Source organism: Pseudomassariella vexata (genome assembly GCF_002105095.1).
Source record: "Pseudomassariella vexata strain CBS 129021 chromosome Unknown BCR38scaffold_6, whole genome shotgun sequence".
NCBI lineage: Eukaryota > Fungi > Ascomycota > Sordariomycetes > Amphisphaeriales > Pseudomassariaceae > Pseudomassariella > Pseudomassariella vexata.
In genome coordinates, this window is record NW_024467961.1 from 1371397 (window position 1) to 1393798 (window position 22402).

General features: G+C 50.9%; 6 protein-coding genes across 6 annotated transcripts; 3 read left to right on the forward strand and 3 right to left on the reverse strand.

Annotated features, from left to right (window-relative positions):
* Positions 1-734: 734 nt before the first annotated feature.
* On the reverse strand, positions 735-3010 carry BCR38DRAFT_484620 (prolyl oligopeptidase; the record flags this gene model as incomplete). Its single annotated transcript, XM_040863770.1, has 4 exons — positions 735-1315; positions 1362-1452; positions 1506-2465; positions 2519-3010. 4 exons carry the CDS (start codon positions 3008-3010, stop codon positions 735-737), a joined length of 2124 nt encoding a protein of 707 aa, XP_040716310.1.
* A 1685-nt stretch (positions 3011-4695) lies between these two features.
* BCR38DRAFT_432030 (uncharacterized protein) lies at positions 4696-6092 on the forward strand. The gene is made up of 2 exons (XM_040860142.1): positions 4696-5073; positions 5152-6092. Exons 1-2 carry the CDS (start codon positions 4856-4858, stop codon positions 5849-5851), a joined length of 918 nt encoding a protein of 305 aa, XP_040716311.1. The 5' UTR covers positions 4696-4855; the 3' UTR covers positions 5852-6092.
* Positions 6081-8500, reverse strand: BCR38DRAFT_391292 (EAP30/Vps36 family-domain-containing protein). Its single transcript, XM_040857569.1, has 3 exons — positions 8185-8500; positions 7970-8105; positions 6081-7919 (listed from the first exon to the last, which is right to left on the reverse strand). Exons 1-3 carry the CDS (start codon positions 8283-8285, stop codon positions 6195-6197), a joined length of 1962 nt encoding a protein of 653 aa, XP_040716312.1. The 5' UTR covers positions 8286-8500; the 3' UTR covers positions 6081-6194.
* Positions 8501-8774: 274 nt separating this feature from the next.
* Positions 8775-11029, forward strand: BCR38DRAFT_192414 (GANP/Nin1/mts3/eIF-3 p25 family protein). The gene is made up of 3 exons (XM_040854019.1): positions 8775-8952; positions 9103-10402; positions 10457-11029. The coding sequence occupies exons 1-3, from the start codon at positions 8889-8891 to the stop codon at positions 10668-10670; spliced, it is 1578 nt and encodes a 525-aa protein (XP_040716313.1). The 5' UTR covers positions 8775-8888; the 3' UTR covers positions 10671-11029.
* A 5836-nt stretch (positions 11030-16865) lies between these two features.
* BCR38DRAFT_192433 (uncharacterized protein) lies at positions 16866-19400 on the forward strand. The gene is made up of 3 exons (XM_040854020.1): positions 16866-17314; positions 17469-18218; positions 18279-19400. The coding sequence occupies exons 1-3, from the start codon at positions 17141-17143 to the stop codon at positions 19230-19232; spliced, it is 1878 nt and encodes a 625-aa protein (XP_040716314.1). The 5' UTR covers positions 16866-17140; the 3' UTR covers positions 19233-19400.
* Positions 19401-20539, reverse strand: BCR38DRAFT_192501 (uncharacterized protein). Its single transcript, XM_040854021.1, has one exon. The coding sequence runs from the start codon at positions 20076-20078 to the stop codon at positions 19569-19571; it is 510 nt and encodes a 169-aa protein (XP_040716315.1). The 5' UTR covers positions 20079-20539; the 3' UTR covers positions 19401-19568.
* Positions 20540-22402: the final 1863 nt, after the last annotated feature.

Genomic DNA, 22402 nt, shown 5'->3' on the forward strand with positions numbered 1-22402 from the left:
CTGGTTATCTATGTAAGAGAGGTACCTTGGAGGAAGATAGGAAGAAGGTTAGAGATCAATGAACTACCCTGGGCACCCCTGCCTGAGATCACCAGTGACTACCCGGTGATCAGTAGTAGGGACGCCTATTACTCCCCTTCACTCTGTACTATTGCTTTCGGCCTAGCCGTATCCTGACACAATTAAGCATCTATCTTACCTATAGTTGGGCTAACTAGGCCTCGATGAATCCTATTGTTCAGCAGACTGAATTAGTCTCCATACCATCCTAATCAATATTGCTCTGGCCTTTCGTGGGAGGGCTTATTTGCTAGTATAAGTCCCACCTACTACTACCCAGTGGTTTACATGTTAGACCCCGGATAGCGTTCGTTATAAGTAGTAGGGAAGAGAACAGAGAATAATAAGGGGTCGATACCGCGAAGGCATCTGAGAACTGGATGGATTCACTACCACGCCCGGATGCCTCGTTTTATGCGATTTCACCCAATTAACCTTGCTCTCCTTTAGTCGCTCCGGAACAGGTTGTAACGGGTTAGGCCCCATTTAGCTAGCTACTATGCCGCTAAGCCTAATAATTCCTCGCTATAGTGCAACCCGGATAGTTCCCTACCTTCTAGAAGACGAGTATATAAGGAACACTTACTGAAGTTATGTATAGATTCTCGTTCCTATTTATGTTGGTATTAGACACCATAGGGGCAAGGATCTTAAATGAGGTCACCTGAAGCCTTTCACACAGGCCTTGTCAAGCCTTTCATCATGTTCTTCGCAGCAACACCCGACCATTGATTGATCCACTCAAATACCAAACGATGCCACTCCAGTGAGTTCTCCTCCTTGAGCACAACGTGGTTCTCGTCAGGGAAGTTGACGAACCTAGCCGGAGTGCCCAGCGCTTTCAGCGTATGAAACGCAGCCACACCATCTGTAACCGGGCACCTGTAATCTTTCTCACTATGTATGATGAGCATTGGTGTTGTCCAGTTATTGAGTAGATCTGGTCGGGCCGGGTTGTAGCGCTCCAGCCCATCGATGTTAGCCCACATGAAAGGAGGCCCACCGAAGACTCCGTCGGTGTCACAGAAATCCGACTGCAGCATGAAAGTCGGGATGTGGAAAATACCATCGTGGCAGACTAGGGCCTTAAATTTCCGTCCTAATTCGTGTCCTTGGATCCAGTTCATCATGTAGCCACCATAGCTGCCTCCCGCAGCAATGGCGTTCACCGTGTCGACGCCTGGCATGTTCTTGACGTATTCGAGGCAGTTGACGAGGTCATCGTATGGACGACCACCAAAATTGTCCAATACCGCTGCGCTGTGTCAGCAGGGTATCAAAGTGTTGATGTGACACCTTACCTTCTGAGAAATCCAAGCCAAAACCTGTACTGCCGGTGATGTTGGGACATACCACGACATAGCCTTGCTCGGCCCAGACAGCTGGGTTCCACTTCATCGTGTTAGTCGAGTTGTCTAACTTTGCTGATGGTCAATAAGACGTACTGTTGTGCTCCAAGCATCATTCCATGCAGAAATGGGGCCCCCGTGAACTTGTAACAACAATGGGTATTCTCGGCTTGGGTCAAAGTCACGAGGTTTCACAACCCAGGCCTGCACACAATAATCGCCTCCTCCCTCGAAGTAGATCTCTGAGACCTGCCTTGGCGAGAGGCCGAGATTCGTAAGCTGGGAAGCGGTGGAAATAACATACGGCTCGGACTCGATGCCCCGGTCACCGTCCACGATCTGGAATATGGAAGGCTGAATAAGATTTGAGCTGGTGACCAAGACTCTGTCAATGTCGTCTTTATCCTGCTTCAAGGGATGGTATGCAGAGACAGCACCGCTTCGCAGCAGTGTCTTGGGATACGCGTTTGGCTGCAGATCAAGCCTGTAGAGGCCAACTCTGCCGCAGTCGTCGGCGGTGATGTAGACGAAATAGCCGCTAGGAGCAAACTCGAAGCTAGCGGGGATGAGAGTCCATTTTTTCCCTGTCACCATGGTGAAGACATTGATTGCCCTAGGGGAATCAAGATGGTTGACGTATATGGAGACGGCCGTTCCACGACCATATGGTGCTCTCAAGAATGCAATCATCGAACCGTCCGGGCTAAACCTTGGATGGCTGCAGTAACTCTTGTCGACGTTGCTCTGTATGGCAATCTTCCTTGGTCCCTGAGAGCTGACTTCGACGTATGATTCGAGAAGAACGTAATAAACACTGCTAATATTGACCATCGTTGGGTCTCCAACTTCGAATTCTCGGCCTGCAAAGACAATGCCTTTGTCACTGATGTCGAAGTCGTCTGTAGAGTTCGATGGTTGGTACATGTTGATCGGGGCCTCGAGCGTCGTGCCCGCTACGGCGTTCTTGAGAGGTTTATTGAATCTCCACTTATCATCCTCCTTGACAAAAGTCGTATACCAGATGGCATATCTCTGAGGCTTCTTGTATGCGTCCCACTGCTCGTCGACACATGTTAGTGTTGGTGCAGGGCAGTAAAGGCAGTACTTACAATTCGGACATCATATGAATCACAGACTCTCGCGGTGTGAGGCTTCTTGTTAGACTCTTCGTTGTATAATTGACCGTCCTTATCTGCGAAGCCAACGACGACAAAAGCGATGGAACCGTCCTTGAGCGGCCTGACTTTGAGGTTGTTAACGGGGGCCTGGATATCATCCACAATGTATGGATCCAGCGAAGGGTTGTCGGCATCTGCCATCATGATCCAGGTGATGCCTACGCCCCCTGACTTGAGGTAAATGACAGTATTTGTCCCGTCTCCAAGCCATAATGCATCGTGTGCCTTCTCGTCTTCCACCAGCCTCGTTGACTCGCCCGTCTGGATGTTCATAACACGAATCTCCTTCAGCGCCTTTTCTTCGCCGATCGTATGGGTTGTCTGCGTGAACAACGCCAGGGTGCCATTGTGATTTGGCACTGCTGGGCCCCGTCGAGGCGCTGACGTGAGGAGTTCTGGCGTAAACTTTGGGACCAACACCATTTTGACGGAATTATCCAACCGCGGTTCGGGAGCGCCAATCGATTTAATTGATACAATCCAGCAAACGCGAGGAGGATATATCTCGCTGGTCAGATATAATATGCGGTCATTGCGAAGCCTGTACCGCGCAAGTTGTTTGAGGTGGCGAACAAGCTGACGCGGTCCTCTCCCAAGCGATGACACTGGGTCTTCAACCCAAACACTCGTAAACGGCAGCCTGAAAAAGTCGGGACCAAATTGGGCATACTTGTCAGAGGGAGGATCAACCCCATCGGCCAATAGACCAAAAGACCTTGGATGCCTGTGGATCACTGACATTTGGTCCTGCTAACTACTATATACAGCATTTTGCGGCTATATCATCGCTAGCACTGTGACAATTAGAGATCAAAGCACAAACTGGACTGGATTGAGCCCTTTCCTTGTAACGACTGAACAAGCATGATACCTATGCCTCTAGAAATGCCCTGGAGAACTTTGAAGGCTACACCATTTCAAAGAGGTCCAACTCGCCCGAACGACCTTCTTGTTCGGCCACCAGCGGATCGACAACACAGATAATCCCCACTATCCCCGCACCCCAATTAAGCACTTGCCCTTTCCTTTTTCATGTAAGTTCCTGTACTCAGAATTGGAGAATCGAGTGCACCTCGTTCGAAGGGTAGAAGAGAACCATGGCCTCAGTTTGGTGCTTCCTCCCCGTCATGTTCGTCCAAAGGTTGATGTTTGTTCAAGCTTTGTCTCCGTCCGCTAATCTCCATTGTAAGACCTGGCTGCCTGGTTCCACTCTTGCTGAACCCTCCCCACAGCAGTTAGCCATGTGTACAGCCACAAAGCAGCCACAGTGGCTCTGGGATCTTCTTTGGAGCTGGGGGAACTACCCGGACATTGGAGACGACAAAGTGACAAAGTCTTTTTAAGAGAATGCACTATGCAGACATACCACGTTTCTGACTCGTTCGGCTCCTTCCCGCCCCTAGCGCCTGTTGCTCCGATCGCGGCCGATAAGGAGAGCTTACGAACTAAAAATTTCCTAGTGGCCGTTATTGAGTCTTTGCCTCCCGACGGAAGCCGTTCAACCAGTCTCTTGATTCAGAAACATTCGTATATCGGCGTTGGTTTTCTTTTCAGTCGTAACGTACAACCCCACCTTTCTGGCCACATATTGCAATCCAATTGAAGGTATTCGAAACAGTGTATTCAACGTACTATTATAGCTATTCAGGTACAACCAGCTCTAATAGAAAGCTGTGCTCTAGGGCTTCCTGAGGTATAGATCTGATAGATTCTGACGCCTTAGCTGGGTCCAGTATTACCTGATTCCGACGTTGTACCTGGTCTCGTTGCCGTTCTACTTCAAGGGCTCGATCCATCGCTTCCTTAATCTGTACAATGTTACCAAATCATTCATTAGGCCCTAATCGTACCTTCTTACGTGGTTTGGGGCGTAACGAAGTTATAGGGTAGAGCGTGGAACGCCCCATCGGAGGGAAACCTGGTGCTGGGATATCCCTTGATTGATATCGTTGAGAGCGCCTTGAATCGAATTTTCTGAATATCGAGGCATTGTATAATAATAGCCAATACCGACGATAATCTGTTGTGCCGAAAGTTGTTGTAGTTGGCAGATTAGGTGGCCAGAAAGGTGGGTGGCCGGAAAGGTGGGGTCGTACGTTATACCCTTGACTTTATTTCGTGATCTGGTTGAAGAATATCGACGCGGAATGCATTGCGCGGTGCTCTAAAAGTTGTTATCGCAAGATTGCTTTTTGTGAGCAGCGGGCTACAACTCAAGCAACGGTGGATTCCATCCATCATTCACCACTGCCTTGAACTACCATCGTCATGAAGAACACTGACCCCGAGAACCTCGCAGCTACTGCGCAGGCACTCAAACCAAGAATTGCCGTCCCGAGCACGCAAGCCGTTGAAATGCCGATCACGAAGCGGCAGTCCGCGTCAACCTGGAACACCAAGAACCTGGGTCTGCGGCTAGCGACCGACTTCGTGAGCGCTTCGGTTGCTGCGTCTATGGTAGCCCCCTTGATCGCCATCATCGATAGGCAAGTTATCCTCCTCCTCCTAAGCGCCAGTAGCTATCCATAAGCTTGCCCCAGAACCTCTGACTAACCCATCGCCAGATCGATCATGGAAAACGCCTCCGGGCGACAAACCATTGCCCAATCCTTCCGAAACTCGTTCCAAACCCTCCTCTTGCGCCCCCAGACCATGCTCTTTTCCAAGCCTGTCGCCCTCATATTCGCCGTCTACGGCGGCACCTACCTCACCGCCAACACGCTCGACACGGCGACCTCGACGCTGCACAATAAGCCGGCGCCGCACGTCACGTCGGGCATTTTCAAGTTCGCCTCGTCCTCGGCGGCAAACATCGGCATCTGCATTTACAAAGATCAAGTCTTCGTGAAGCTATTCGGTCCCACGGGCCCGCCCCGCCCCGTCAGTCTGCCCAGCTACGCCCTCTTCACCCTGCGTGACTGCATGACCATCTTCGCGTCCTTCAATGTGCCGCCGCTGCTGGGGCCCGCGTTGACGGCGCGCATGAGCGACGAGATGCAGAAGCGCGTCAGCGGGCAAACGGTTGCACAGTTTGCCGCGCCGGCCCTAGTGCAATTATTTAGCACGCCGCTGCACTTGCTCGGGCTGGACCTGTATAACCGACCTGGCGCAACTGGTATGGGCTGGGAAAGCAGGTGGGCGGCGGTGCGTAAGAACTGGGCTGTGAGTGTTGCGGCGCGAGTGTGCAGGATTGTCCCAGCGTTCGGAATTGGGGGAACGGTGAATTTCAAGGTTCGGGGGAACTTGATGCAAAAGCTGGCTTAAAGTTTTCCACCAAAAGAGACCTTCTCAAGTCGAAAGTTTGATGATGTACAAGAAGTGGTCTCAGGACTGCTTCGAGCTTACATCCATTTTCCAGGCGTTGCGTAATTAATGGCAGGCGTTCAGGGGTACGGATAAGCGTACTGATACATTTTGCGAATTTCCAAAGCGTTTAGAGTCTATAGATCTGCATATCGAGTTAGAAGTATTTAGAGGCAACAGTATAAAATATGTGTTGACTTGCTTTATTAATGTCATTCTAGCTTGTTGGTGGTAAGTAATCTAGAGCCAATGGTATGTTAAGTCCATCAACTACCATACGATCTGTCGATTATGAACGTTGAATTCAGATCAGACCAGAATCATTCAAGGCCTTGATGATCTGGTCAGTCTGTGTAGGGGTTCGTCGTCGGCGACGCCGTCGTTCCCCTGTATCAATAAAGTTCTCCCAGAATTTCAAGCCCTCTATACCCTCTTCTCGACACAGGACGCCACGCTCTTCCGCCATTTCAAGCTCTTCTTCAGCAACTCCAATACTCCAGCCAAATTTCTCAGCAGCGTCTTGTGCAGTGACACCACGACCAAACTCTTGCCAGTCCCAAGCGACTTCTCTTTCTGGAGGAACATCATGCAAATCCCGTAGCCATACCAACAATGCTTTGATGGTCGTTTCGTCCGTTCGATCGGAGCCCTGCACAACCATAACACCACTTTTGAACGTTCGTAGACGGACGGGCAGTTTCAACTTCTCCCACTGCTGAGCGGCCTTCTCAAAATCGTTGGGACTGACCAGTTCTACCCCTCCTCGTGCCCGATTGAACATGGCCCACAGATCAACTAGACTGATGATACCACCCGCCTTCTTGAGGACGCCCCTACTGTCGTCAGTCAAGAATTCGGCAAGGTTCCTGGCCAATTCCGAAAGGTACAGGTTCTCGGACCCGGATCCGCTACCACCGCCAACAATGTCCTTCGTCGTGATCAATCCTAACTGACTTGCAGATTCAGCCAACAACGCGTTGGCCTCCGAGGTTGCGCTATCTGCACCACCATTGCCCTGGCGGGCGAACGACTCAGCCAGGGCAACAATTTCCTTGGCAGAAGCCATCAAAGCCTCCAAGTCTTCGAAGGAGTTTGCAATGGCAAATTCGTTGTTCTTCCGCCTCTCTAGGCCCATCTGCTCTAGCCCTGCTATGCCGGCGGTCTTCCGGGTGCGGCCAGGACCAGAACCTGACCGCGATAATGAACCAGTTCCATCATCCGTACCACTGCTGCTGTTGGGAACAGGGGGTGCTTCTTGGAGAAGCCATTTACGTTGAGTCATAGAGCCTTTGAGCCTTTCATAAAATATCTTCTCGCCACCATTTCGAAAGGATATCTTGACACTGTCAGGATTATCCAAACCAGTAACCTTGCCAAAATTGAGGGTTGGCCCTGGCGAGTCTGTCCTAGGCTGCTCATGGGCGACAGGCAAAGGAGGCACATCGTGAGATATGAGAGGCGCGCCGCATATTTCGCACGATAATAGAGACGGATGGTTTAGGAAAGTGCATCTTGGGCATTGAAATCCAGCGCCCGTGTCTGGAGTCGTAGGCTTCGGCGTCGTTGATGCCGAGTTTGTCTGTACCAAATCGCCAAGTTCCGTAGCCGCGTTTCTGCTACTGTCTAGCCCTGGGCGAAGAGGTAACGGCGTTCCAAAGCTGGACCCAGTCGCGGTCATCTGCCTACTAGTAACATTCGATATGGCTGCTTTCAGGACATGCGTCAATGCCGGCTTGATGCCACAAGCTAGACATGGTGGTAGTGGCGTATGCGCGTTTGCGGTGGTCGGATCGAAGTTGGATGGTACTGGGTTCGGGAAACTGCAGATTGTGCAAACCCACGTGGCCGCTGTAGCCTGCGATGCACCAGTTGATGGCGATCGAAAGGGACCATCGGAACTTGGCAATGGGGAAGTGGTTCCGCTGTTCGAAGGACTCGACGATACGGCGGCTGCCCGAGATTGGAGAGAACCCCGCTTGGGAGGTTTGGGGACAAGAGTTACTTTGGCTGAGGACTTCAGGAACCCAGCCTGTACAGCATTGTCAATACCGGAAAATGTTGGCAGCAATAGGGTCTTACGTAGAACTCATATCTTTCCACATCCTTCAAGTCCAGAGCCACAGAGTGCTTTCTTGGTTCCTGCTTGTCGACGTAGCATATCCGATGCGATGTCAGATAGACCTGGCCATTCTGCAGGTTGGGAAGCTTGTACTTTCTGATTCAGACATGCTGGTCAGTTGGCAACTGGGGCCGTCATCTTCTTTCTAGGCGTGGTCGCGATGGCTTCAACTCACCCCTCATATAGCCCCACGTTGTCCTGGACAAAGAGCAATACTTCGTCGGGAAGATAAGATGGCCGAAGCGCAGTAGTGAGGTCGATTTGTTTTAAAAACATTCGTCATGTCGGTTAATGTAGATTGTATAGTTGGGCTTGAAGAAACATCCACAATCAGCTAAAATGGCAATAGATGATCTGGTGAACATGTCGTGTTTAAACCAACGCTCCACAAGGCATTACGTACACCTCTTCAATACAAGTCAGTTGGGGTAGTGGGATGAGTCTCGGCCATCTTTGGAGCCTCGGTGGATTTCCTTGGTGCAATGGGTAGGTGGCTCCGGAGATCTTCCGGTCAAGGTTGAAAGCCGCCAAAGTCCGAGCTTTCTAGCCCGCCTTCGCTCTGAGAACCCTCCAGCACTAAAAACGGTCCCTGTGTTTCTAAAGTTGGGGCCACGGGCACCAAACTCCCAAATTCACTGTTGATTGCCTAGGCAATTTCTACTCTTCCACCTCTACACCGATCTTTATTTCTTTGTCGACAACGAAACTCGTCAACCCTGCAAACCTATCCTCGTGATATTTTGCTGGTATCATCGAAACATCGTAGATAAACGGTTCCAAACGCTCTGATTCCTCTGGTATTCTGCTAACAAGTCCGAAAACGTTATCACGGCCACGTCTGTTTGTACGTCTCGATTGACGACCCCAACCGCCGCCAACATGTCGTGGGCATCAGTACCGCCTCCGCCGGGCATCCAACGGGCATCATATGGCTATACCCAGAGTAAGCATTCCTCACTCTTCTTCTGGTTGTTTCCCCTGACTACTCGCGTTGTACTTTCATTTTTGTATGGTCTGTGGTAGCCTGAACCAGGCTCACTCCACTCTCCCGCTCTAACAATGGTGTCATCAATCACTGACCCATCCACAGCAGCAACAACTGCATACACGCCTGTTCAAGTCCGCCAGGGCTTCAGTCAGCCCTACTCAATCCAACCCCAGTATCAGCCGTACGCCGCTCCTGCTAATTTCCCCCAACTTCAACCCGACCCGTCGGCCTATCCGCAACAGCAACAGCCCGTCGGTTCACAACAACAACAAAAGATCGACTGGCCCGAATCAGTTCGTCTCTATGTGCAGCGGTCGTTTGAAACGAAGAACCTGCTTCCCGACGTCACCCGAGCAGAAATGGAGACGAAGTTGAAAGAGACGATCACGTACGCCAAGGATGCTGGCATTATGTATACCACGGATTGGGATCAGATGCCTCTACCACAGAGATTAGTCCAAGCCGAACGCCAACAAGCCCTAATGGGAGCCATGGGTGCCTCCACAATGACAAATGCAGGCGCGGTCATCCCGGCCACTGCCCCTGCCAACCCCAAGAAGAGAAAGTCCTCTGACCTTAGCGAGCCCGACCAATCTGCCCCTATGGCGGCCGCCAGTCCGTGGCGTAATACCAAAGGCCTCAGCCTCCAGGATCGGACCTCGAAGCCCTCGAATGGCAAACCCGCGAAGATGGACGAGCCCTTGCCCGCCAAAAGTAAGTCCCAAAAGCTAGCAGAGAAGCGCCAGCGTCGCTTCGATGGCGGCTACCAGTCCTCTTACCGATCTCCGAGTCCGCCGCCTTCCGACGGACCCATCGCTGGTACCAGTACTGTCCTTGAGAAGAGATACCTTCGCTTGACCTCTGCTCCCAAAGCTTCCAATGTTCGGCCCGAGTATATTCTGCATCAGACGCTGGATCTCCTGAAGAAGAAGTGGAGAAAGGAAAGCAACTACGGCTATATCTGTGATCAGTTTAAGTCTCTTCGTCAAGACCTGACCGTCCAACGGATCCGAAATGACTTTACTGTCTCCGTTTATGAGATCCACGCCCGTATCGCCTTGGAAAAAGGCGATCTTGGTGAGTATAACCAGTGCCAGACTCAGCTACGTGCTTTGTATGCATCTGGTCTGAAGGGGAGCCCCATCGAGTTCAAGGCCTACCGTATCTTGTATTTCATTCACACCGCGAACCGCACAGCGTTGAACGACGCTATTGCCGATCTAACCACAGCAGAAAAGGAAGAGCGCGCTATCAAGCATGCGCTCAATGTCCGATCCGCGCTGGCCTTGGGGAATTATCACAAATTTTTCCAGCTTTACCTTGACGTCCCCAATATGGGCGCATATCTAATGGATATGTTTGTCAGACGTGAAAGGCTAGCTGCACTCTGTGCCATGTGCAAGGCGTAAGTTATCCATACTTCGCCAGACCGTTGATACCTTTGCTAACATGAACGCAGATATATCAAAACACTGAAATTACGTTACATCACTGAAGAGCTAGCTTTCGAATCGGATGCCGAAGCTGCCCAGTTCATCATCGACCATAATGGCCAAGACGCTCTCGAAGAGCGAGATGGTACCATTGTGCTCACTGTTGGCAAAGCCAAGCAACACTTTGAGTTAGCGCGCAAGGAAGCCTTCCGGAGCGTCGATCTCAAAGGCCAGATATGAATATTTCTCGAGTTTCTGTCGAATCTCCTTCTTGCACATCATTTGAATTTCTACTCCGGCACCCATTCGGCACTATATTTTTGGTCTGTCACATTATGACCGCCTGAACTCATCGAACCCCCCTCATCGTAGTCTATATTCCCCCACTTCATTGACGGCGACGACCAAACAAGTTCATTATACCATGGGTACGAATACTTGTTCTGCAGAGACGACTGGATACCAGATCTTGGATTGGCCCAAGGTCTAATCTATGACGTGGGCGTGTTTTTTGCCTCATTTTGATCGGTCTCTAATCGCATACCGCATACCACATCTCTTCCGAAAATGCGTACATTGACTTCCCAGCCAGCATGATAACGTGTCTTGAGAGATGGACCAAGGCGAACGGATACGGTTATTGACAGGCCGCTCTTTGGGACTGGAAAGCGATGGAATGCATCAGCCTCTGGTGTACCGGCATAGAGGCCTAGGCGGCTTTATATTGATTTCACGAGGAGCGAGGCGTTAATAAGTGGAGGACTTAGTGGTCTTTCACGTGCTGATACCCGCACGCTGTAACTGATTTTCGGCGGCTTGTGTATGTACTTTGAGGTTTGGGGTTGGCCTCTCGCGAACCGCGGCGGCGAGGTCATGCGAAGGAAGTTTATCGGAGTCTTTTCGTATTGTATATAGAGTGTCCTACTTGACGCAGCTGCTCGTGACGCCACCGACAAAATGCTGCTCTACTGCCAGAGTCTACAGTGCTATAGTTCATACGTGACCGACTGTTCTAAAATGCGCCGGCCCCACTCTACTTGTCGGTGGTTTTCCGATTCCGAGAAAGGTAGGTGTGACTTCCGTACACGCATTCGATATTCCCAAAAGGCACGCACTTTCTTTACGAACTGAGACTTAGGTGCTCCAGACGACAGCAAATCGGCCAAGCTGAGACAAAAAGGGGCAACTCCTGAATCGAGGAGAATGCGGCCGCTGTCGAAATCGTATGATAACCCCCCAGATCCACTCAATATAGTGTTCTGGCTGCGTTCTACAGCATGAGACAAGACAGCTAGCTAGTTGTATCTGCTACTTTATCCATGTGGCGCTGAGGTGGTGTCGACGATTTTGTATGTGACATGTCACAACGGATAACTGAGGCGTCTGGACTTCTGGAGTAGCGGGAAGCTTGTGGGGACTAAGGGTGACATTGAGTGGCTCTGAAGAGTCGGCTCGACTTACCTATCCGGAAATATGTATAATGGGCAAACGAGCTTCGTTACTGACAAAGAACACTCGTCGGGCTCATATATCAGCATCAACTCAACAGGTACTTTGAGCAACGTTGTTGAATATTACGATATTGGCTTTTCATGTTGGCAAGAAACGAAGTAGATGTGCAAGAGCTTGAGGAGATGAGTAAGACTGGGAGAAAGCTGTCCATCTGGCAAGAACAAATATGAGAACTACACAGAGAGAAGCAACGTCCTCGTGAGGGTATCGAATCAATATGGGAGTATCGATAGTTGCATAAATCGCTGAACACAACCTTTGATGACATATTATCATGGGTTATCACGACGTGGTTTTATCGTACGCTTAGTCAATACCTAACTTACCAGAACATGCCGTCGCTTGAAGCTATCCAATGACAAGGTATATCCCAGATGAGGTACTCGCGATGAATTCAGCATCATCTTCATATCAAACCAAGCTCACCGGAAGTTGCTTATGCGGGTTTGGGTATGTACAAGGTGTGTTGTTGGGATCGGTTCGTTTTAGAGTTCCGGGGTTCACTCCAGGTTTCAAAGGTAACGGGAGCGCGATGACCCGAGGAGTCTAACGCATGAACTGCAATCGGCGTCCAAGATTTGGAATTTGTGGTTCTTGAATCACCCCTCGTCGATCGTAGTGGGATCCATCAATCTTAGGGTCCCCAGGTACTTAGTTGGTAAACGGCACGCCCAGGTGAAATATTCAAGTGAAGTCGTCCGTCTGTCTACACTGGAATATCGGATTATCCTACATTACTCTACCTTAAGTGCGCCATTTATTTGTCGTCTGTTCGGCAGCGTGAAGCATGATGGCTTTCTGGAAAATTCCCACGTCAGGTCAAGTCACCATCTGAGCGCTGCCCAGCGTTCCCCACAGTTGAACAGTTGATCAATGACAAAAGTGTATACACTGAAACCAAGGCGATTTTATTTTTGTCCGCCGAACACTATGGCAACGCTTCGCAGCAATGTCGTTTGGCATCCTATGCGCTGCAGTGTGGTATTAACGCTTCGTATTTTGCAGCATTCGTTGGTGATAGAAATCGATCAGTAAAGCGCAACTGCGTTTATATATGAAGCAAACCTGGCCGTCGATGCGACTTGAAGCCTAAGGATGTTTCCTCCAGTTCAGTGAGAGCACGGCTTGACGGCGGGGACATGTCGACATGCCAAGCCATGTTCCTGGCTCCTGGCCACCCCCACCATGAACAAGGGTGATGCGGGAAAGGTCCATTCCCACGAGGGAGGCCCTGGCAAGGCGGGCAACATGGGGGCTCTAAAAGCCGCACAATCTCTATACATGATACTTGCCCAAGGCAGTTGGTTCATATGGGCTGTATGAACCAAATGGTATTTGTTCAACTTCAAAGTAATATCAAGATAAAATGAAGAGAATGCCGGCAGCAAGCGGTGCCAATAGAAGCAACGTTCACTTTGCAACGATCCGTAAGAATCGATCCGGAGCACTTTGTGCGCAACTGGCTGTCAAACGCGCGGGTCTAGCTGAGCGCGTATTGCGCGTGATGGAGGGAAGCCGCGCGCAAATGACTGGTCAAGCAAACCCCATAGGGCATTTGTGTCTAGGGTGTTGGTTTGCTTGCGAATGTTCTTCCAGACTCCAAACTCGTACAGAGGTTGCACAGGCTCGCAACAGTTCCAGTTGGCATGAGTAATATCCCCTTGTCTCCGTCTTGTTCGGACTTCGCCTTCATTCGTGGATCTCGCAGTGTTCAATTAGCAAATTGTGAGCTGGGAAGCTCTCACAGCCTCTCCATTGGATGTCCGTGTCGATGTGAGATGCAAGAACAGACAACCCAGGTACGAATCGAGAAAATATAGTGGAATATTTCGACGCTGCGGGTACTCGGGTACAGGTTTGGAGAGCCGACGCGAATAATGCCGAATTGTCGTTCGTGTTCGACGCTGTGGTTGATGGTGAAAAATGCCATCAAGATTATCCACGGCCACTAGTGCCCAACAAACGTCATGTTCCGCTTGTTCATTCTGCGGCGCGTCGCAGGATCGAGATGTCATCACAGAGTTTTTGACCGGTCTTTATTTTACCCACTTGGCGGCGTTGAGCTTTTGTGGAACCATGCGGGAAGAAGAGTCTGGCCTATGGCTGAAGGATGCTTAGCAATACGTCTAGAGCATATCCAAACGCAGGCGGTTCATTAGAGTTGACTCGATCTTGAAGAAAGGTATCAGATAGGTATCGCATTTGCAGCTGCAACCCATTGCTGAATTGAGGCGAGGCCTGACTGATGCGATCAATCAATGCTTGAACGTAGAGAACTGTGCGCAAAGCAATCGATAAGCTACCATTCCTACTTCTGGGTTTTTGTCGATTTGTCCAGGCATGCTCGTGAACCGGCTGTCAATGCGAAACTCTGTTATGCCGTTGCGGGCTGTCAGTTATGCGCAAAGAAACGGGACGCGTTGTGTATCTTTGTATCTTGAATGTGTCAGCTCTAGGATAGGTTCGATGGCATGGAGAAGCGTCGCAGGTGTTTCGAATCGGCTCAGCGTTCCAAACTTGAAGTAAGGGTCCTGGAAGAGCTCAATTGGGAATTCGAACTTGATTTGGATTACAACTAGGACCCACTACGGAGGGGTAATGGAAGGAGGGGTAAAAAGATGCACAGGTGTCGTTAAATTCTGGAACTAGAAATTCATACTTGCAATAGTGACGCATCAGCCATCCAGACAATTCATACCACGGAATAAAGTCGTAGAACGGCAGATTTGTGTCGTTTGGGCAATGGATATTTGCCTTCTTATTTGGCACTCGCACAGTAGGCGCACTATAAATGGCGTTCGGTCAAGATCTTGCAGCTCGCAAATGCCCGTCGACCTGGGGGCTGACTAGTAAAGTGACTTTGGCAGGTAAAGGGTTTAACACATAGCAGAAAATAGAGTATGTTGCAGCTTCGGAAAACATGACGTGTTGCCCTGGCGGCCTAGCTGATCTAAGGGAGGGAGTATCATTGATGAATCGCCGCGACTTTCAGTGTTGTCCATCCCTTACTTTGACGTCGGGCTGCCAAAGTTAGCACCGCTGTTCCATCCTGAGAAACGTACACCAAGAAGTCTAAAGGGACGCGTTATGACGCATCAATAGCTTCAAACAAAATCTGCTTAGCCGGGGTGTGATAAGTTGTCATCATTATCGCGTTATTGGTATGACCTGCGACAGTTCCATGATGCAGTGTAAAACCTAGGTATATGTACATTTGTTGGTGCAAATTTGTAAGATAAGGCCCAATAGTATCATGTATGGAGGCAATAAGGCTTCATGGTGTTTTCTAGGTGATGTAGATTGGGGGCGCATCGAGGTCAGTCCATCATGCGAACCCATCGGTAAGGATAATTATGTGGCTGGGCCAACGGTTTACACTGATATTTCCAAGTTTGGTGTACAAACATAATTGATGTGTTCAACCAGTAAGACAATAAGACAACTGACTATTGACGGCCTGGACGCTGCTAGTCAAGCAGACGTCTTTGAAATCAAATAGCTTGGACCCTTCGGTCTCTAGAATCGTCCCAGCAAATGCATTCTTCTCGCCCAATACTCCGTACTTCAGTACCTTAACCATTAGCCAGCTAGCAGTCGAACAGCTGTACAATACGAAGTATTAAAGGGGAATTATGCGATCACCTAGGCTGCACCATTGATGCAATGCATGGGATGTTTGGCCATCTCTAACATTTTCAAAATTCTTGAGCTAGAAGCGCAATCAAATTTGGGGGGGAGGGGGGTAGGGGGAGGGGCAGAAAAAGTTGCGCCTCCACTCACACTCTGGAAGGCGTCCGCGGAATGACAGCTGTAGGGCGACTACTCCACGGCGCAATCCTGGGCAATTTCAGTCTCCCCCGAAATTCAATTTTGGTGTTGGGGCCCTGGTCGAAGTCGTCTTCGATTGCGTCCAGTCAAGTTGGGGCCCAACCCACACCCACGAGGCTGCAATAGGCCCCTGCCACCGGGGGCCCCACTCTAGCGCTCCCTAACGCCCGAGCGGACGTGAAGTTATCCCACCTTTTTCCACCCGCTTCGCTGAGAGCAATCCCTCCTATTGCCCACTGCTGCCCACTGACCAGCCATCCTCGCCAACCTGCGGGACCGCTCACCAGTCAAAGCCAGTCTCTTTCCTGTGAGTAACTCCCTCCCTGCACCTTCTTCCACCACCACAACCACCAACTCGTCGACCTGTTGTTGTTTCTTCCAGTCGCTTCCTGGACGGCCTACGACCGAGACTAAAAGGCGACTTTGAAGTTCGACGGCGACGCAAACGACGACTTATTGCGAAAGCAAGCTGTTGTCATTGCCTCTGTGCTTGAACAGAGCCCTGCTCGGATTGACACCCAACCGGCACCGCGCCACCGTGACTCGCAAGTTGTGGGGAGATTAAGAAAACTTGTCTACGGTCTCGGAAACTCTAGAAGAAACAAAAGCATCAAATAGGGGGACATTACAGGGCTCTACGACGGCAACATTCACCCAAAAGAAGCATATGCGTCGGCACGAGGTGCTCATTGGGGTCTCCAAAGAAAAAAATAATCTCGACGATTAGAGGATAGCCAACAGCGCAGCCAAAAGGTTACGGACTCAACTGCATCAAGAGTTACCAATTCGCATATCGCACGCCACTGAATTCGAATTCCCAGCTTCGGAATTACCTGGTCCATAATCCTCTTCTCATCCACATCTTGCACTCTTCGCCGTCGCTTCCGCGGGTCGCATTGAATCACTCGCTTCGCGCCCACTACTTTGCACGACACGAACCGTTGCACTGACTCAGAAGTGCAGTTGAACCCTTTCCTGCTCCGTCGGCGTCACACTGGCCCGTTCTGTTCACTCGTGGTCCCAGTGAATTTGATCTGCCTTGGCCTAGCTGTGCAGTTGAACCCTTTCCTGCTCCGTCGGCGTCACACTGGCCCGTTCTGTTCACTCGTGGTCCCAGTGAATTTGATCTGCCTTGGCCTAGCTGTGCAGCTGTGTACAAGGACTATTCTACCATCGGCGGCCTAATCCACCTTCGGTATCACAAACTTCCAGAGACACTCACACATCGTGCCACGATGAAGGTGCGCCATTAAACCCAGTGCAAACCCCCCTCTTTCTGTCCCTTCTGTCCCTACCTCCTCAATTGTCGAGACCATCCATGGACGGTTCTATGCGAGTTTAGCTGGTTCTGTACTTGCAACCAATGAGCAATGTCCCAGTCAACTTCGAGCCTCACTCGCGACTCGATCGCGTCTACTCACGCAGTTGCTAATATTTTTCACATTGTCCAGGCACTCAGACGGTCCATCAAGGGTGACAAGGAAAAGGGGTCAAACGTCCCCATCGCCCCAAAAGCCGCCGTCGCTATTGTCCCTCCGAAAAAGGTTGGTAAATGCGTCTGCTTCTCGTGTCTCCTACGTCCATATCTTTACCCACATTCCCAAGCCTTTCTTTGCTAAACGATACTACCCGCTTTTGCGGGTGCCGGTTGCCGTCCGTTTTCGCGCACGCGACGCTAATGCTCGAGGCAAAATCTAGGTCATCCGAGCTCTCTACGACTACGAGGCGCAATCTAGTCAAGAACTGAGTTTCTCACGCGGGGATTTCTTTCACGTCATCGGCCGAGAGAACGATTCTGACTGGTACGAGGCCTGCAACCCTGCTTTGCCAGACGCCCGTGGCATCGTACCCGTCGCATTCTTCCAAGCCTTAGGCCGCACCGAACGAGACAGTGCTCAGTCAGACGGTGGACGGCCGCCTACAGCAAACAAAAACCCAGACCACGATTCTGGCTACGCCGAGACTAATGCATCTACAATGCCGCCAACTCCCGCCGCAAGCCAGCGCAGCTCCAAATCGGGAGGTAAGTCGGGCGCCATGGTGTACGGTATCGTCATGTATGATTTCCAAGCCGAAAGGGCCGATGAGTTGGAAGCGAAGGCTGGCGAGGCCATCATCGTTATTGCACAGTCCAACCCCGAATGGTTCGTAGCTAAGCCCATTGGCCGGCTGGGTGGTCCGGGCTTGATTCCCGTATCCTTCATAGAGATCCGAGATATGTCGACCGACACAGCAGTCCCGAACCCACACGACGCGATAAAGCGCGCCGGCGTTCCCAAGGTGGAGGAATGGAAGAAAATGGCAGCCGACTACAAGAACAGCAGCATTACCTTGGGCAAATTCGAGGCTGGAGGTCCACCCGGTCAACAGCAAATGGAGCAAAGCATGGAACGCATGAGCCTGCAGCAGGGCGGAAGCCGCACCAGTCAACAAAATAGTGCGTCCTATGTAAGCTTTCCACACCTTTTGCCCTCTCGTGAAATGCACTCGCTCACATGCCGCTTCAAGCAGCAACCAGGGGGCTACCAACAAGCCCAACAATCGCCGCAGCAGCAATCGCAACAACGCAACATGCAGCAAAACGTACAACCCGATTCCTATGCCACCAAGTCCAACTCGCAACTGTTCGCCCCGATCTCGGCACGGATACCAAGATATTGCTTCGCAGAAGAAAAATACTGGTTTGTTATTGAAGCAAACTTGGAAGACGGTAGTCATTGGGAGCTTTCTCGATACTATGAGGACTTCTACGACTTCCAAATCGCCCTCCTTACGGAATTTCCCGCAGAGGCAGGAAACACCAATACCCAGAAACGCACGCTACCGTATATGCCAGGCCCGGTGAACTATGTCACCGACCAAATCACCGAGGGCCGGCTACACAACTTGGACGCCTATGTGAAGAACCTTTTAGGACAACCCGATTACATCTCGAGATGTACCCTAGTTAAGCAGTTCTTCGCGCCAAGGGAAGGGGACTATGAAGTTGACGCCAACCCCAACGAAGAGAACAGACTATCCACCGGATCCGGACAGTCGTCAGCAGACTCTCCAAGAGATGGCGCTTCGAGGCAGTCATCGCGGAACAACCTAAACGGCAGCGGCTATGGTGGTCTCTCTGCTGCACCACGCCAATTGCAGAATGGTCAATCTCAGGGAACACGCCAAACGTCAATGTCTCAACCTTCACAAACGTCGTTATCTCCGGGTCTTAATCAGCCAGTCTCGACATTCAAAGTTAAACTATTCTTCAATCGCGATACCTTCCTTATTCGGGTACCGTCAGACACCGACTTCCAGCAGCTCTACGAAAAGATTCGGGACCGTGTCAAGGTACCCGGTGAGCTCCAACTCTCCTACCGCGATGAGTCCGGTGAAAACTTGGGCTTAATGAGCAACAACGACCTTAAAGATGCTTTGGATCATAACGAAAAACTAGTTATTTTCGTTGAGCAAGCATAAATAAAATGACGATTACTTGTCATATTTCGACATTTCTATATTCTACCATATACCCATTCCTCTTTCTTGTTGCATTCATCTTCTACGGCAGTTGTTCATCAGCATTTAACTCGACAGAAGCATTGTGGTCTTTACTGCGTCGTCTTGCACGGTGTGGACTGGGCATAATTGCGATCCCGCGATATGGCTTTGGCTGTCTTGTAGCCCGGCGTTTTGAGGCGCGACCCGATACAACCGAAACGACACATACTTTCCAGCCCCCGCCTACGACCTGAGAGCGGCTAACTCTTCGCGATCTCAATCGTCTTACTCGTTAAGGCCGTATTCATTGCCTTCTTACTTGCACACTTCGATCATGCTGGGGGCGGCATCGTTGGGCATTGCGGAACTTTCCTTTTCTATACGGACTACCTTACGGTGCGGCGCAACCTGGATCTGATTTCTCTTCTTTGTCATGGACTTCTGATACGACTGGGACTTTGCTTCGTGTTCATATCCGTTTGTTTCTTTTTCTTCCCTATTTTCTACCGACACCTTTTTTTTATCGGACTTGGAGCGAGCAGCCCTGTTGCTGGGTCCTGGAGGATTTCGAATGTGTTGACCCAAGCTATGGGCCGACGAGACAAGACCAAATGAACTATGCGGATACATGCCTAGTGATTCCCAAGCAGTCAAGAGCTGCGAGGGAGCGTTCAAGGCTTTGAGATTGGAGGAACGGGCTTCGACTTTGCATATATCACTTGCGGAACAACGCCATACTAATGACGTATTGAACTGAGCTTGAGAGTAGGAGGGAAGTAAAAGAACAGGCACGGTGAAGATACGAAGGTCATGGGTTCTGAACATGACAGTAGAGTCTGGTTGCGTACAACCTGCTGCGATAATCTAGTTCCACGAGAGAATCAAATGTGCGGATGACTGGATGCTACAACATTTGATTTTACTGCCTACATTCTGCATGATAAATTCTTTGTTCTGTGTCTTATTGTCCGGGTTGATACTGACAGAAACCTTGAGTGTCACTCGCCTCTGCTAGCCTCAATGACCTCTGTTGCAAGTCAATCAAGTGCGGAAACTAGGTCTATACTGCCGAGGTAAGCAAAATTTTGCCAGCCATACCAACCAACTTGAGCCAATTAACTCGGGAAGTGAAACTTCGCCGTCATATCTGCAGCCAGTATGTGAGAAGGTACTTGACTTCGGAGAACTTTGGTCGGGAGGCAATCAGGTTTGACGTATATCTAGGCACTTCGATCAAAGACATTTAAAAAGGAATACTGTAAGTTCATTTTGTGAGGCCAGGTATGTTGCGCCTTGTTCTGTTCCCATCAAAGGCCACCCTTGAGCGGAATAATCCAGCCTCACAAGGACAGGATAGGTAATACTGAGTTAAATGGGTATTATTATGCATGGGTTGGCCATTAGAATCCTGTTGATATCCTTGTAGCCCGCAACCCGTAGTAAGGGCTCTTGTTCTCCGCACCCTTGTTGGGTAACAACCTGAGAGCTCATTATTCTTGCTTCTAGGCCTGTCTCCTGGAATTATCGCGAAGCAAATTGCACCCGTGATACGCTCCGATGAACCCTTCCTAATTGTAAATATACATGTTCAAATCAATGAACGAATTGATATGATGCCTCATCCACCATGGCAAGTATTATGATGCGACGACATCCTTCACAGCCGTGGCACTGACTTCCAGCTATACATAGCAAGCGCAAGGCTCAGCTTGTCAATTGTGGATCCACGGTGGGATCCGCCTCATCTCAAACGACAACGTGTGTGCTCATATGCTCGACGGCCTCCTTGATTGTTCTCAGCATGCGCTGGTTGACGCAGAAGGGACATCTCAGAGGTCTGTCGATCTGAGATGCCGGTACTCCGCTGGATATGGGCGTCAGGGTTAGGTCCTCGGCGGCGGCAGGAGTGAATCGCGCTACAGCTCTTGCGTTTGGACCTGTTTGTTGCGCAGGCGTCGACAGGCCAGTAATGGGCGGCAATCCGTCATGGCGATCCCGCTGCTCACGAACGGCGGCGGCCTCGGCCTCGGCATCTGCCTCCTCCTGCTGCAGGGCGCGCAGGGCGTTTTGGAGTACGACCTCGGGATCTTCGTTGTCGGCGAATGCATCGGCCTCGGGATTGCCCGTGCCATTAATAGCGGGATGGGGGCCCGGGTTTTCGAGTCGGCGTATGACCTCGTCTCTGACTCTGGCGCACGTGCCTAGGCTGGCCTCGACTCCGACGACTCTTAGCACCGCGTCACGAATGGCGGCAGGGCTGGTCTCTTGGTTGATGGTCATGAATCTGGGAACGGCGTCGACAAGGTAGGGAATGTCGTCTGCGGGATTGGGTGCGCTTCCATGTCGGCGTTGGCGCCTGATAAGCAGCCCATAACGCTTCTTGAAACGGTGGATCCAACCAGGAGAGAACTCGGGGGGTTGTTCGTCCTTGTATCGCGGCAGCTGGGTGAAGATGGACTTGGCCTTCTCGGCGAGCTCCTCGTTGGAGGGGTTGCGGCCCGAGGCGACAACCTGGCCGTGCCACAGCAGCACGAGCTTCTCGACGTCGGGCCAATTACCAAAACGTAGACGCGAGCCGCTGAACTGCGAGTCGTTATCGAGACGGGCGTACTTGGGCGAAAGCGAGTGCGAGATGGTGGACTGCGAGATGTTCTGGCCGTACTGGGAATAGAACCATTCGATGCACGCCTTGTGACTCGGGCGCGACGTCTGTGAGTGTGCCCAGCGGCGGAGGGCGCGACGTTGGTCGAGCGTCAATGAATGTCGCTCCTTGGGGCTGCCGGTGTTGGCCGAGGGAGAGCCATCACCTTCTTCGGTGGTGATTTGGACCGTCGCGGTTGACATTTTGGGACAGGTTGTCTTTGGTCGGCGGTAGGCAATTGTTCAGTAATCCCGATCACGATGAATTGAATTGAGCGGTGTTGCGGGATCGTTGTGTGAGGAATATGAAATTAGAAGGGGAAATCTTTGGGGCGATTTCTCCCGAGTTTTTCTTGGACCAGAGCTGGCCAGAGTTGGTGGCTGGTTGATTTCAGGCGGCAAGACCTCACTCAGTGCTTGGTCCGTGCAAATCGACGCACCTGCCCTTTGCATAAATGAGTTTCATTCTCGGCTGCATAAAACACGCGATGCAATGCCCTCGTCTGGTC

What these genes read in the sequence shown, in the direction of transcription:
- BCR38DRAFT_391292 (XM_040857569.1), bottom strand. Translation starts at nt 8,285, where the DNA reads ATGTTTTTAAAACAAATCGACCTCACTACTGCGCTTCGGCCATCTTAT. An exon ending in AACGTGGGGCTATATGAGGG is followed by an intron (nt 8,106 to 8,184) that starts GTGAGTTGAAGC and finishes TGTCTGAATCAG; the next exon opens with AAAGTACAAGCTTCCCAACC. An exon ending in TGGAAAGATATGAGTTCTAC is followed by an intron (nt 7,920 to 7,969) that starts GTAAGACCCTAT and finishes AATGCTGTACAG; the next exon opens with GCTGGGTTCCTGAAGTCCTC.
- BCR38DRAFT_432030 (XM_040860142.1), top strand. Translation starts at nt 4,856, where the DNA reads ATGAAGAACACTGACCCCGAGAACCTCGCAGCTACTGCGCAGGCACTC. An exon ending in TTGATCGCCATCATCGATAG is followed by an intron (nt 5,074 to 5,151) that starts GCAAGTTATCCT and finishes ACCCATCGCCAG; the next exon opens with ATCGATCATGGAAAACGCCT.
- BCR38DRAFT_192433 (XM_040854020.1), top strand. Translation starts at nt 17,141, where the DNA reads ATGTCCCAGTCAACTTCGAGCCTCACTCGCGACTCGATCGCGTCTACT. An exon ending in CTATTGTCCCTCCGAAAAAG is followed by an intron (nt 17,315 to 17,468) that starts GTTGGTAAATGC and finishes GGCAAAATCTAG; the next exon opens with GTCATCCGAGCTCTCTACGA. An exon ending in AACAAAATAGTGCGTCCTAT is followed by an intron (nt 18,219 to 18,278) that starts GTAAGCTTTCCA and finishes TGCCGCTTCAAG; the next exon opens with CAGCAACCAGGGGGCTACCA.
- BCR38DRAFT_192414 (XM_040854019.1), top strand. Translation starts at nt 8,889, where the DNA reads ATGTCGTGGGCATCAGTACCGCCTCCGCCGGGCATCCAACGGGCATCA. An exon ending in ATCATATGGCTATACCCAGA is followed by an intron (nt 8,953 to 9,102) that starts GTAAGCATTCCT and finishes CATCCACAGCAG; the next exon opens with CAACAACTGCATACACGCCT. An exon ending in CTCTGTGCCATGTGCAAGGC is followed by an intron (nt 10,403 to 10,456) that starts GTAAGTTATCCA and finishes ACATGAACGCAG; the next exon opens with ATATATCAAAACACTGAAAT.
- BCR38DRAFT_192501 (XM_040854021.1), bottom strand. Translation starts at nt 20,078, where the DNA reads ATGTTCAGAACCCATGACCTTCGTATCTTCACCGTGCCTGTTCTTTTA.